Source organism: Cervus canadensis, chromosome 28 (assembly GCF_019320065.1).
Source record: "Cervus canadensis isolate Bull #8, Minnesota chromosome 28, ASM1932006v1, whole genome shotgun sequence".
Taxonomy (NCBI): Eukaryota; Metazoa; Chordata; class Mammalia; order Artiodactyla; family Cervidae; genus Cervus; species Cervus canadensis.
Window position 1 is genome coordinate 649604 of NC_057413.1, and position 13425 is coordinate 663028.

Here is a 13425-nt window from a genome sequence, read left to right on the forward strand (position 1 = left end):
TGTCGGTTGCCAGCGCCTCTGGTGCCAGGCTGTGGGCCAGCCCGGCACAGAGCCAGGCCTCTCCTGGGTGACCACTCACGCTGGCCGGCTGGGGACCCCACGGGGCCTGGCGGGAGGACGTGGGGACACGGGGCCGCGCCTCGCATGGTGGGCCTCAGGCCGGCAGTGCGGGCAGCTCTGCCTTCTCCTGCCCCGGCCCCGGAGACGAGAATGGGCACCGGGGGCCTGGCCCAGCCGACAGCCACCCAGCAAGAGGGCTGACCTCTGGCCAAGTCCACGCACAGCACGGGCTGACTGTTCCCTTGGTCTGGCCACCTGGCCGAGGATGGACAAGGACCAAGTGCCCAAGTGGAAGAGAAACAGCCCTGCTGCGGTCCCACCTGACGCCCGGGCAGCCCCAGAGCAGCTCCGGGGCTGCCGTCTGTCCAGCGTCCACAGCAAGACCCAGCACCCCTACAAGGAAAGGACGCCCCAAGGACCGGTGACAGAGCCGCATCCTGTCCACCACGCTCAGACCCGGCGGGAGGGACATCCTGTTCCCTGACCCCTGACCTCAGCCTGCACCCTGGCTCCGTAACCACAGGTGTCGAGGTGCCGGGGAGGTTGAGCAAACGGACATTCTTGACCCCGATGACAGTTACACAAGTCAGCACTCTGAACCGAGGTAATTATTAGTTATGTATTTATTAGCTGAACCCCTTTTGAGTAATAGCCTCTGGGGACATTTATAAATGCAATAAAAGGTGCATCATTGTTTACTGCAAAATGACGGGGCTCTTTCTGGATTCTGGCTGAAGCAAGCCCTCAGGCGGGCAGCCTGTCTGCCCAGATCCAGGAAAGGTTGAGGGCAGCCTCCGCCTCTGCTTCCTAGGACATCGAGTCACTCTAAGTCACGCGGCAGACACAGGACATTCTCCAGGGGGAAGATAGAGAAGATGGGCACAGGAAGACCACGCTGCGTCACAGACACCCCCTCCTCGTGCCATGACCGCGGGGCTGTGGACGGGCTCGCCGGCCTCAAGCGCTCACCGTCCACACCCAGAGACACCCGTCCACAGACCAACACGAACAGCAGAGTCTTCGGGAATATTCCTCAAGCTTTTATCTGTCACACGGCACTAGTGGAGATGCTCGGTATGAAAGAAACACCTCTGGAAAGTGGCTGCCAGTCCAGGGAACCCCCAGCCAGGTCCAGCAACCGGCAGCAAGTCCAGTCTGCAGATGAAGACGTCCCGCTGCCCGCAGGACACAGGGCTTTCCCCACGGGGCTGCCGCCTCCTTCGTGCAGGGATGTGAGTGATATGCTCAGCTGCATTATTCAAGCACACTGGAATAAATATGCTCTTGAATTCCTTCCACTATGAACTGTCCAAGTTAGAAAGCAAATGCAGGACCTAAAGCACATGCCCACAGTCAGCAGCCAGGCTCTGGGGGAGTGACTGGGCACCAGGGCCCGCTAGGAGCCCACGGCCCTGCTATCCCTCCGACCTGGCCCTCAGTCCAGATGCTGCCCGGAGGCCGTGGCCCCCCAACGGCCCCCTGAGCAGCGCCACTTTGCCCTTTGGGAGGAGGAGGCTGTGTTGAAGGCTCTGAGCATGCCCAGGGCAGAGGCTCTGGTCCTGGGGAGACAATTGCCTGAAGGATGTGCGGGTCACGTGACCACACATGGCCACCCCACCAGACCAGGGGACACACTAGTTCCAAGAGACCACTTGCCCACACGTCCTGCCCATGGTGTCTTATGCTGTCTCCCTGGGCAGCTGGTGAAGTGCTGAATTCCTCCTGGACCAAAAGCCAGGCTGCATGCACTCTGAGCCTGGCAGGCACATCTCTCTGCTCACCCATGAGGTAACAGCAAGCCACATCACTCCTTCCATCGAGGGGAAGTCAGCTGGACGTCTCTCGTCCTCCTGGAGAGGCAGACACTTCCTGGGCAGCGGGGGGGCAGGCAGGCAGCCGTGCACCCTCAGCCCCAGGGCCCCAGCGGAAGGGGGGCCACCGGGAAGCCGGCAACCAGCAGCAACAAAGTCTCTGAAACACAGGACAAAGGGCCGTGTGACTGTGGTTGTCCCCTCCCTAATACAGGTGAAGGGTGCCATTCTCAGCAGTCTTGGTAATTCCAACAACTTTTGCCCAATGGAAGTAAGTGTTTTGAGGAAAGAACACTTTTCGAATGTGCTCAAAGGCACCATCTGAGCCACTCCAACTGCACAGGGGCGGGGCAGACTCAGTAGGCAGCGGAGTCTGGTTCCCTGAGGGGCACCCCTTGTCTGAAATCCACGACAGACGGGGCTCGGGCGTGGTTGGGAACGGGCCACACAATTCCCACCACCGGAGGCATGAAGGCCTCATCCAGGGCATGCGAGATGACTTGGGTGGAAATCAGTTGAAAGACACAAAGTCAGCAAATTAAGCTCAAGTTAAAGATGGGGTGAGTGTCCTGAGCTGAGGGAGGGCCAGGGGAGCTGAGGTATGAGACGCACAAGGAGAAGCTGACGCAGGAGCCTAAGAAGGAGGGAAGGGGGAGAGAACGACTCACAAAAACCAGAAAAGCCGCGTTTCAGGAGGGGACGGGGCAGGCGCAGCAGAGGCGGCTTGGTGGACCAGGACCAACAGCAGTGATACTCCTTAGCCCCGAACGATGAACCCAAATCCTCATCAATCACCTTAGATCATCGTACAAATTACACAGTTTACTGTGAGGTGGGTACTTGGGGCGGCGGGGGGGAGAAGGAGTGCTTCAGTACCTTTTAACTAAATCACCTGGAGTCTGATCTACAGGATTATATGAATTATGCTGCAAATCAGAGTATGTAGGTCTTTGCCAACATGCATATCACATCACTCATGCCAACAAGTTGAAATTGCTGATGCTACTGATTGTGCAATTAACTTATTTGGTCTTTAAAGAGAAAATACCCCACCTACTTAGGAACTATGGGAGGAATCCTGAAAACCCAGGCTATAAATGTGACCTCTTGAACTTCCCACAAGATTTTTGATCTGTTCAACTAAGAAAACTCACTGCAGAGATACTGTTAAAATGAGAGTTGTATATCCCTTCTCTCTTTCTTGAGCAGAGTTGGGCAAACAAACGGCAAACAGAATTCATCTGCTTAGCTGTTTTTTTAGCCCAGGGATTCTGTTTATTGCTGTTGTTGTTCAGTCATTAAGTCACGTCCAACTCTTTGTGACCCCATGCACTGCAGCACGCCAGGCTCCTCTGTCCTCTACTATCTCCTGCAGTTTGCTCAAACTCATGTCCATCAAGTTGGTGATGCCATCCTACCATCTCTGTCATCCCCTTCTCCTCCTGCCCTCAATCTTTCTCATCATCAGGGTCTTTTCCAACGAGCTGGCTCTTCACATCAGGTGACCAAAGTACTGGCACTTCAGCTTCAGCATCAGCTCTGCCAATGAATATTCCGGGTTGATTTCCTTTAGGACTGACTGGTTTGATCTCCTTGCTGTCCAAGGGACTCTGCACTTGGTTAAAGTGAAATCTTAAGTGGCTTACGCACATAAGTGATTTAACCCTGTTAAGTTGGTGTTTTTCTTTTCCTACCAGAAGCCTCCATTTTCTGCTTTCCTCTCAATCATTCTTTTTTGCATTTACTCCTTGACGCTTCCTTCAAAAAAGGCCAGGGTTCCGGGAAGGGGCCAGATCTATCTAAGAAGAAGGGAAGGAGGCGCGTTCCTGTCTGGATCCACTGACTTCACAGGGAGCAGAAAGCCCCCTCCAGCCAGCAAGCTGATGAGCAAACTCCAAATAACTGACTGAATCCCTACCTCACCCCGCACACCAGAACACAGGCCAGAGTGTGCGGAAAGCAAGCCCAGGGCAGAGCGACAGGGGAGAGGGAGAGGTTAAGTCTTCTCTGTGCAGGCAGGGCTCCCTTGAGCCCGGCGGAAACTCTCAGTGCAGATCAATTCTCTCTGTAAATATTGTAAACTCCTCTGTGCCTAAATAGCAGGCACACGGGAAGATATTTGTGACCTAGCTGGCTAATGATAAATGAAAGCTGTTAGAAAGCCATTTTTAAAACAACTAAAAATAGAAATGAACCGTGGTCAAGGCTAGCATATTTCCACCCCAAACAGCAAAGGCAAATAGTCCATAAACACTCTTCATAATACAAATGCAAATTTAAGAAAAGAAACACTTGCTGCTTTCTGTCTATAGCAGAGACCTGCAAGTCTGACAGTATGCGGCTTGGCGAGGCTGTGAGGAGATGGCTGTGCACACAGTGTTATAATGGGGCTGTAAACTGGTGCACCTTTTCTGCGGGGCAGTTGAGCAATGCCTATTAAAATGTAAAATGCACGTAACTTTTGACCCAGCAAAACCACTGCTAGGAACTTATCCCAAGGGTGCACTATTTCAGCTGAGCACAAGGGCCCATGTTGGGGTGTGTAGGGCAGCCCTGCCTGTGGTCCCCCAAACTGGGGAGGATGTACATACACCAGCTCATGGGTCCAGTTTAAGTCGGCCGGGGCATAGCCTCACAGCGGACCGCCGGGCAGTCAGGACGGGAGTGTGGTGGAAAGCCGTGTGTTCCGCACGCTGACCGTGGTCCTGTGCTCAGGACAGGACTTCGTGTGCATCTTCGTCCACAGACGTGCTCACAGAGGAAATGGTCAGGAGGATTTTACCAAACACTCACGCTGTAGAGTTACCTGGGGGTAGCTGACGGGGCTGCAGAGATGCGGGCGTGGGGAAAGCCATTTATCTTTCATCTGATGCACTTTTATTCTGATTGGAAGAACTATTTTTTTTTTTTTTTTACTATTATTGTTCATTGCTTCACAATTTAAACAAGCCCAGTTCACTGAGAGGGAAGGAAAGCAAAGGAGGGAGGAAGGTGAGGTGGCAGGTGAGCCGGGGCAGGGACCTCATTCTTCTGAGAGGAGCCCTGGGCCGGTGAGGACAGAAGCCAGTGCATCGCAAACCTGAGCGATGTCCCCAGACTGCGCAGACGGACAACTTCGGGTTCTTCCACGAGTGAGGCAGGGAGTGCCGGATGCTGGCCTGGGCCCTGTCCCTGGTCCCGGCAAAGCCCCTGGGATGAAGTCCTTGGGGACTGAGACCCACAAGTCCTTCCAGGATGCAAAAACGGGAGGGTGTCCTGACGTCCGGCGCCAAGGCCCTGGAGCACAGAGTGGGGAGCTCGCGGGCTTCTGCAGAGAGGAGTCCACAGACAGGGGGGTCTCCAGGCCGGCTTGCTTTCTAAGGCCACGCCCTCCTGGAGGCAGAGGGGGCGGCTCCCTGGCAGCAGCGTCTCTGCCACACGTGCCCTCAAGCTTTCACCAGGTGAAATAGCTCTCTGTCTCCCCCCCGAGATTCTGGTAGCAGACAGGAAGCTAGACTAGTTTTTTTTTCACTTATTTCTCAAGGTTAAAGTTATACTTGAGGTCTATTTTTAGAAGATAATGGATTGGTGGAGAAAATTATTTATTTTTAAAGAACTTTTTTAAAAAACTCAAAGATTTTTAGAGAGCTTTAAAAATGACTTTTCTATGGAAAAGGGGGGGGCAGGAGGAACAGCATGTGGGCCCCCCCACCCCCGCCCCAGCCCCGCGCTGAGCCCTCTGCGGTGACGAAACAGCCTCCCACACCCGGAGGTTTAAACATTAATGAGCCTGTCGGGTGCTGGGCCCGGGAGCCCGGCCTGACGAGGAGCCAGCAAGCCTCGGCTGGACCCCTAATTACTTCTTGCGCAACTGCGGGCCGGGTGCCCAGATCACAGGCTCCGGGTCGGGGCGAGGGCCCAGCTCTGCCAGGTTGCATAAGCCTCCGCATAGCAGCATCGTTAGTCACAGTCTCAGAACAAAGGGCCATTCTGACCAGGGCGGGGTCTGCTCTCCTGGCTCTGGAACCGAGACCCACCTTCTCACTGTCAGGGGTCCCCTGCTTCCGGAGCAGGGGGGCTGGAGGGCTCTGTGGGGAGGGTCTGGTTCTTGCAGCTGTTGCCGCTGTTTAATCTCTCACCAGATCAAGACGCTTTGGTCCTGGGCCCTCCGCCTTGCTCACCAGCTGGGGCCGCACCCCCGAGGGGCTCCGAGCCTCCCCGGGTCCCAGCTCCTCCTGGCAGGCACCAGGCTGTCCTCAGGCCCCAGGGCCTTCATCCATCAGGACCAGCTCCTGTGAAACCAGGTTCCAAAGCGTAGCTGCCCTGGTGGCCACTCAGAGCACACACACAGAACCTGAAGCTCAGGGGCAGAGCACTGGCTTCAGCAACGACCCGGTCCAGTCCACTGGCGTCACAGACGGAGCGGCCGGGGCCAGGGCAGCCGGCAGACAGCCGGCTCTGCGCACGGCCGGGCTGATGAGGCCCCGCTGTTACCTGGGTTCCTGGGCTGCACGGGAACCTCACGAGCTCCCTCCTCCCTGTGACTTCAGTGTCTGCCTGCACCTCCTCCGCCCTCTGCTCACCTGGAAAGCCCGCCCCAGAGCTGAGGATAGTCATGGCAACACTGCAGCCTGCAGGTGAGTCTGAAGAAGACAGCCCTTCACTGGATGGAGCCCCCTGGGCAGCAGCGTGGGGCCGGGCCATTGGCCGCCTCCACCCTGCAGGGACACTGACCGTGGGCCGCTTGGGGTTTGGCTGGAGACGGTGGAGAACCAGGCATGCCTCCTATTCAGAAGCACCTTTGCCAAAGATTCCTGGGGAAAAATCTTGAATTTCCTATGATTTTGCCAAGAGACTCTGGTCTTTCCACCTGTGATTTTTCACTGAGGCCATGAGGATGGTCAATGCCAAGCTGCCCCTTCTCTCTCTCCACTCACAGCTCACTATGGCATCACGGCAACAAGGGGAAAACCTCCTTCACATTAAACTCACTTCTCTGATGTGAGAGTGGGACCAGCCGGGATCAGGGAAGAGCCACAGATGCTGAGAAATGCAGTCTAGATATTTCATCACAGAGCATGCCCGTAGATTCATCAGCTGTAACCCAAAGGTGCCAGCTCATGGATTAACATCAGCCCATAGGGAGGCTTCTGGTGACAGATCAAAGAATTCTTTTTCAGCCCGTTGCCCAGTGAATTTGACTGAAACATCTTCTGCTCAGATGTCGCGTTCTGTGAGGCTTTTCTCTGGCCACCCTTTACCTGTCTCTCGTCCTTGCTTTATTTTCCTCCCTGGCACTCAGCATCACCATAACATCCATGTAACTTATTTGTCCTTGTTTAGTGTCTGTCTTCCCCACTGGAATGACAGTCCAGGAGAACACAGATTCCTTTCTGTTTGGCTCACCATGGTGAACACCCCAGAGATGAGCGCACAGCCTTCAGAACACGGGGCTCTCAGGAGACAGCCACCAGGTGGAGGGAGGGAGGGACGGATAGGGGGATGGAGGGAAGAATCAATTGTGAAGATGAAATAACCCAGGAGAGTGAGGGAAAATGTTAGATGACAAAGTCAATAACCACAATTATCTCAGCAGGTGAGATGACAGTCTGAAGCCAGCAAATGGAACTTAACAGGCTGTGTAAGTCAATCCCACACTTAGACTCCAGGAAAAGAATTGCACAAGCATGAGATGGAAAGATAACGGGGCCGAAAAATAGCACGTGCAAGACTGACAGCATCGTGGAAGATGGCCAGCTTGACCTGAGTCCAGAGGACACCAGCCTGTCGGAACGCCTGGTCCCTGGGGTCCTCGACAGAATAATCACAGTTTCCGGTGTACAAGCATCCCATATGCTTCCCTTCATTCGAATTCACACCTTTTCAAACACACTTGCGATATTCATGTGAGCAAGTCTGCTCCTTGCATTTTGGCTTTAAGAACAAAGATTACAAAGAATCTAAAAAAGAATGAATATATGTAAATGCATAACTGTGTCACATGGCTGTACACTCGAAATTAACACAACATTGTAAATCAACTACACGCTAATAAAATTTAAATTATTTCTTAAAAGAACAAAGATGAGAAGCCACCTAAATGTCCACCACTAGGAACTGACATGCCATGGATACAAAACAGTCTTTAAATAAGAATGAAGACTCAAAATGTACTTATTTGGAGCATTATCTCAGGTAGGCAGGTTAAGTGGGGTGTGTGTGTGTGCGCGCGTGCTCAGTCGTGTCTGACTCTATGCGACCCCATGGACTGTAGCCCACCAGGTTCCTCTCTCCATGGGATTCTCCAGGCAAAAATACTGGGGTGGGTTGCCATTTCCTTCTCCAGGGGATCTTTCTGACCCAGGGATCGAACCCAGTTCTCCTGGATTGCAGGAAGATTCTTCACTATCTGAGCCACCAGAGAAGCCCTAAGTGGGGAGAGGGATCTAAGAAAAAAGAAAATAAATGCCAATTTTGCTTAGATTTCAGTAGAGCCTTGCTTTTTGGGTGACCTTTGGCCATTCACTTGGGCTTCATCCAAGTGCTCATTAGAAATGCAGAGCAGCCAGCCTGGCCCCAGACCCACTGACACACAGTCTGCACTGTCACAGATGCCCAAACGATTTCCACACTCAGCTGGTAATGAGTCTGCCTGCAATAAAGGAGACCCAGGTTCAATCCCTGGATCAGGAAGATCCCCTGGAGAAAGAAATGGCAACCCACTCTGGTATTCTTGCCTGAAGAATCCCATGAACAGAGGAACCTGGTGGGCTACAGTCCACAGGACTGCAAAGAGTCAGACACAACTGGTGACTAACACACACTAACCTCTAAGCAGTTCCATTTTAGAGAAGAGTTTCATCAGTCTTTCCACCTCATCCGCAGCCCAGGAGGGAGGCCTCCATTTCAGCCAACCTCCCTTCCCCAGCTGTTGTCCTGGGCGCCAGGGAGCCATGCATCCCGGTGGCCTTGGGTCCCCACCTGAAGGCTTGCAGGACCACCTATCAGCTCTGAGTTGCAGGCGGCTGAGCTGACACGAGAGGCTGGTGGCTCTGCCTCCCCGGGCGCTGGTAGGCAGACGTGACTGGCTCTGGTTGGGCGCCCTGCTCAGGTCAGGGCGCTGGCTGGTGGTCATATTCTGCTGTCACCCCCTAAGTTCAGCCTGGCTGCTGCAGTCCCAGCCTCAGCTGTGTGTTCTCCTCCAAGGATACACCACAGGCAAGGCTAACCTAAAGTCACCCAGGGGTTCCCTCCAAATCCAAGGTCACAGAGCCCAGCAGGACCGCCCCTTCACTGCCAGCACGAGGGAAGCATCAAGGCTTTGAGTGGGACTGACGTCACAGCAACCGTCTGTCCTGAGCCATCCATCCCCGAGGTCCTGCTCCTCTTCCCAGAACCCACGGCGTCATCGGGTGACTTCCTCCTCCGCCAGCCAGGCGGCCAGGCTCACCTGTCCTCCTTCTCGGCAGTGACGGGTGGCCCGTGGCCCTCACCCCATCAGGATCTCGGAGCCAGAAGCAAAGTGCAGGCTGGCATCATGCAGCCTGGAGCAGGGTGGGCTGGGTCCCTGCATCACCATCACGTTGAGAAGCAGGGTCCCATAACCGGGCAGCATCCTACACAACGTGTACCCCGCTGACCACAAACTGCGCGTTCCGGAAGTCAGACCAGTCCAGGAAGAAACATAAAGGCTTTTCTGATGCATTTCAGAAAGAATCCAGGTCTGTGAGACTGAGCTATGGGAAGAGCGCTGGCCTCGGGGCAGGGTCAGATCACCGGCTCGCACAACGCGGGGAGCCATGGGCAGACACCCCATCAGGAAGACGAGCAGCCTCACCGTCCAGCCCAAAGGGGGCTTCTCAAGCTCCTCTTCTCCCCCTGCTGCACGGAGGAGACTCACCTGCTGCAACACGGGGGAAACCCGAAGACTGTGTTCAGTGACGTCAGTCAGCCACACGGAAAGGTGCTGTGTATCTCCACCGTATGAAGGCCCTAGAGTCATCAAATTCAAAGGAACAGATTAGGAGGGTGGGTGTCAGGGGCTGAGGGAAAGAGCTGAGTCGGTTTTGTTGTTTAATGGGGACAGGGTTCCAGTTTTGTAAGACGAAGAAGTTCTGGAGATCGGGCGTACGACTAGCCTGTGGACGTAACAATGATTAAGGTGGTAAATTTTGTCCTGTGTGTGTCTTACCACAATTTAATATAATAAAGAAATAGGTAAATATTTGGCCTAAATTTGCTCACACACAGATTATTCCTAGGAGAAAACACAAAACTTGACAAGGTGGTCCCTTCAGGGCAGCAGGACCCAGGCACTGAACCAGGAAGATTTTTCATACGTTTTGAACTTTTAGCATTTTTTTTTTTTTACCATATACATTTCTCAACTTGTCAGTTTGAGAGAAAAAAGTCTGGCCAACAGCCCTCAGGCCCCTTTCTATGGAACCTGGTAGCTCAGGTTTGGGTTTTTCCCCCACATACAGCTGCAGGTTGTAAACGGAGGCTCTACATTTGCAGCTTCATTCTCTTAGTACTCACATCTCTGTAAGTGAAGGTTTCTCAAAGATCTGGGAAGGTTTTATTCACAGGACCCCAGATCTGCAGTCTCCGGCACCTAAAAGAACAAAATACGCGGAGGGACCTCATCGCTCCTGCTGCTTTCACAGCAGGGGTGGGTCTCGGACTTCACCCCCAGCCTGTCCAGCACCCCACGTTAGCGGGCAAGCTGGGCGTCAGCACAGGGCTGTTCTCACAGGCGTCCTCACTCAGGAGCCTGCGATCCTGGACTCGGCACCGCCCGCCTCCCCCTGGTACACGTAAGGGGCCTGCACAATACACGGCCGGTCACTTGTCCATGGTCTTGCAGCGGCTTGAGGAATTGATTTGGCACCAGCTCTGCCCTGTGGGTCCAAAGCCTGGGTGTTGGACCCCAGGCTGCCCGCCCCAGTCCGCCAGCCCCTTCCCTCGTGTGGCTTCTTGAACCTACACGGTACTGGGTGGGAGGGGCCCCTGCATTGGGCGGGGGGGCGGGCAGAGAGGACTTGGGGCATCTCAAGAGTGAAGAGCGGCTGTCCCGGGTCTTGGCGACTACAGATTCTGGAGCGGACACTTGGGGGCTGGGAACAGAACAAGGCTCCGAAAGACGGCCACGCCCATTGGACACGCCCCCTCACCTTTCACCGTGTCCCGAAGGTTCCAAGTGTCTGGCTGCTGGCACCGGCTCTGGGGGCCCTTTGCAGCAGTCTCGGGGGTAACCCTGAGTCGCTGGAAGCAAAGCTGGGAATTGGCTGGAGCATTAAGTGAATGGCTCCTCACCTGAGTCTAGAAAGCAAACATGGGGAGTCAGGGCAAAAGTAAAAAGTATTTACTGTTCTGAATGAGGCAGTTTTTTGTGTACATGAACAAGAACAATACACGTTTATCGATGCTATGACCCTAGAAATGTACTGTTGTGGATATAGAAAGTGGAGGAAAAAAGAGAGAACTTTACATGTAAAACCCTTCAGGACTGTAGAATGATGCATAGTTTTGTCCTCACAAATACTTCTTGAGATAACATCTTGAGAAATGGCAAATGTGAGACATGCCCCCCACAGTCTCTGAAGAACGCAAAGATGATAGACTGCGGAGCAGCCGCCACACGCCCCAGTCTCACTGCAGCCAGTCCTGACCCCCGTGTTACCCTGACACACCTGTCCCCTGAACAAAGAAAAACAGACACACACACAGGGACTCGGGTGGTCGTGCTTTCAGAAAAGTGGGAGATGAGTGGACACACTCCCCCCTCCAGCGTTTCTGATCTCACACATCATGAGACACAGTTCCTCCTCCCGAGTGGTTTCACAGCACCACACGATCCAGACGTTCCACGACACAGTGAACTCCGGCTGATGACCTGTCAGCTTGGTTTCGGGGGTTTGCTGTGGAGGCAGGGTAGGCATCACTGTGAATGGCAAGGACAGACCTCCAGAAACCCTCTCCTCCTTAAAGCAGCATCAGCACCGGCAGGAACGGTCGCCATCAACGCTCCTTGGCCGCTGGCAGTTCCGCAAGGCCGCAGGAACCCGTGAGCCTGCCCTCAGGAAAAACGACCTCCTCTCAGCAAGAACCTTGTCGCCCGAGACCCCTCTCCTCCGCCCTGTCTGCTCGGAATCTTGAAAGCAGGAGCCTGGGGGCCTCAGAAGGAGAGACCGGACTGGAACCTCCCCAGAGCATGCTCCTCCGTGGCTTCTAGGTGGTTCTATGAGAGACCCCACTGTATCTGACCCAACTCACATGAAAGGCGAAAAACCTTTCCCCCAGGACGCTTGTGAAAAACAGATCAGGGGCAGTTGTGTAACGTCGTGATTGCCTGAAACAGTGGTAAAAGCAGAGCAAAAATGGGGCTGAGTGGTGAGATGTCCACAGACGGCTTTGAGGAGCTCTGACGTGTCTGCAGGGCTCCAGGAGGCTGCACGAGTGTGCAAGGCTGTCACGTCCTGGGGAAGACCTGAGAGCTCACATGTCTCACCTCTGGCTGACCCGGAAGCTCTATGCCAGCAAGTGATGCCAAAGCAGCAAGGCCATCCTGCCCCACCAGGAGCTGAAGGTATTGCCCCGCATACATGAGGACCTCGGCAACATGGAAGACCTCCCGGCTGCAGACACTGAGGAAATGATTGAGCGGAGACTTCAGTGACCACGCGTGACCAAGAATCCAGACTTTACAGAATTAGTTCCATTTAAGAAAAGCCAGTAAACAAACAACAAAAGCAACAACGACAGACCCTGGGTGGAGGGAGAATTTAACAGAGTTGCCACATTATATTATTTAAAACATGCAATTTTCAAAACAATATTGCAAGACCCGCAAAGAAACAAGAAATTATGGCCGCCACACAGGTATGTTGTTTAGTTGCTCAGTTGTGTCTGACTCTTTGTGACCCCATGGACTGTAGCCTGCCAGGCTCCTCTGTCCGTGGAACTTCCCAGGCAAGAATACTGGAGTGGGTTGCTATTTCCTTTCCCAGGGGATCTTCCTGACCCAGGGATCGAACCCCTGTCTCCTGCATTGTAGGCAGATTCTTTAGGGATCAAACCTGCGTCTCCTGCATCTCTTCTATTGGCAGGAGGATTCTTTACCAATCATGCCACCTGGAAAACCCCACACACAGGCTGGACTAAGGCTTTAAATTGGCAATCTTGAACGTGTCCAAAGAACTAAAGGCGACAGTATCTAAATAGCTAAAGGAAGTGTGAGAAATGTTTCACCAAATACAGAATATCCATACAAGGATTTTTATTTCTCTAAAGACCAAATCACAAATCTAGAAAACAGTATTATGGGAGTTCCCTGGTGGTCCAGTAGTTTAAACCCCATGCTTCCAATGGAGGGGGCGCAGGTTCCATCCTTGGTCTGGGAAGCTCCATATGCCACAGGGTGTAGCAAACAAAAAATTACAAAAACTGAAATGAAACTTCACTAGAGCTCCACATCAGATCAGAGCAGGGAGAGGAAGAACTCTGAACTCTGTAAGACAGGTGAATAGAGGTGTCCAGTATGAGGGACAGAAAGAGACAAGAAGGAAGAACAGTG

General features: G+C 53.6%; 1 protein-coding gene across 1 annotated transcript in view; it reads right to left on the reverse strand.

Annotated features, from left to right (window-relative positions):
- Positions 1 to 674: 674 nt before the first annotated feature.
- Positions 675 to 13425, reverse strand: part of LOC122429955 — a 39826-nt gene continuing 27075 nt past the window's right edge. Inside the window, exons 3-5 of the mRNA XM_043450672.1 lie at positions 11024 to 11171; positions 9751 to 9842; positions 675 to 2031 (exon numbers count right to left, since the gene is read on the reverse strand). Of these exons, the coding sequence (XP_043306607.1) occupies positions 1888 to 2031; positions 9751 to 9842; positions 11024 to 11171 (384 nt within the window). The 3' untranslated portion in view covers positions 675 to 1887. The remainder of the gene's footprint in view (positions 2032 to 9750; positions 9843 to 11023; positions 11172 to 13425) is intronic.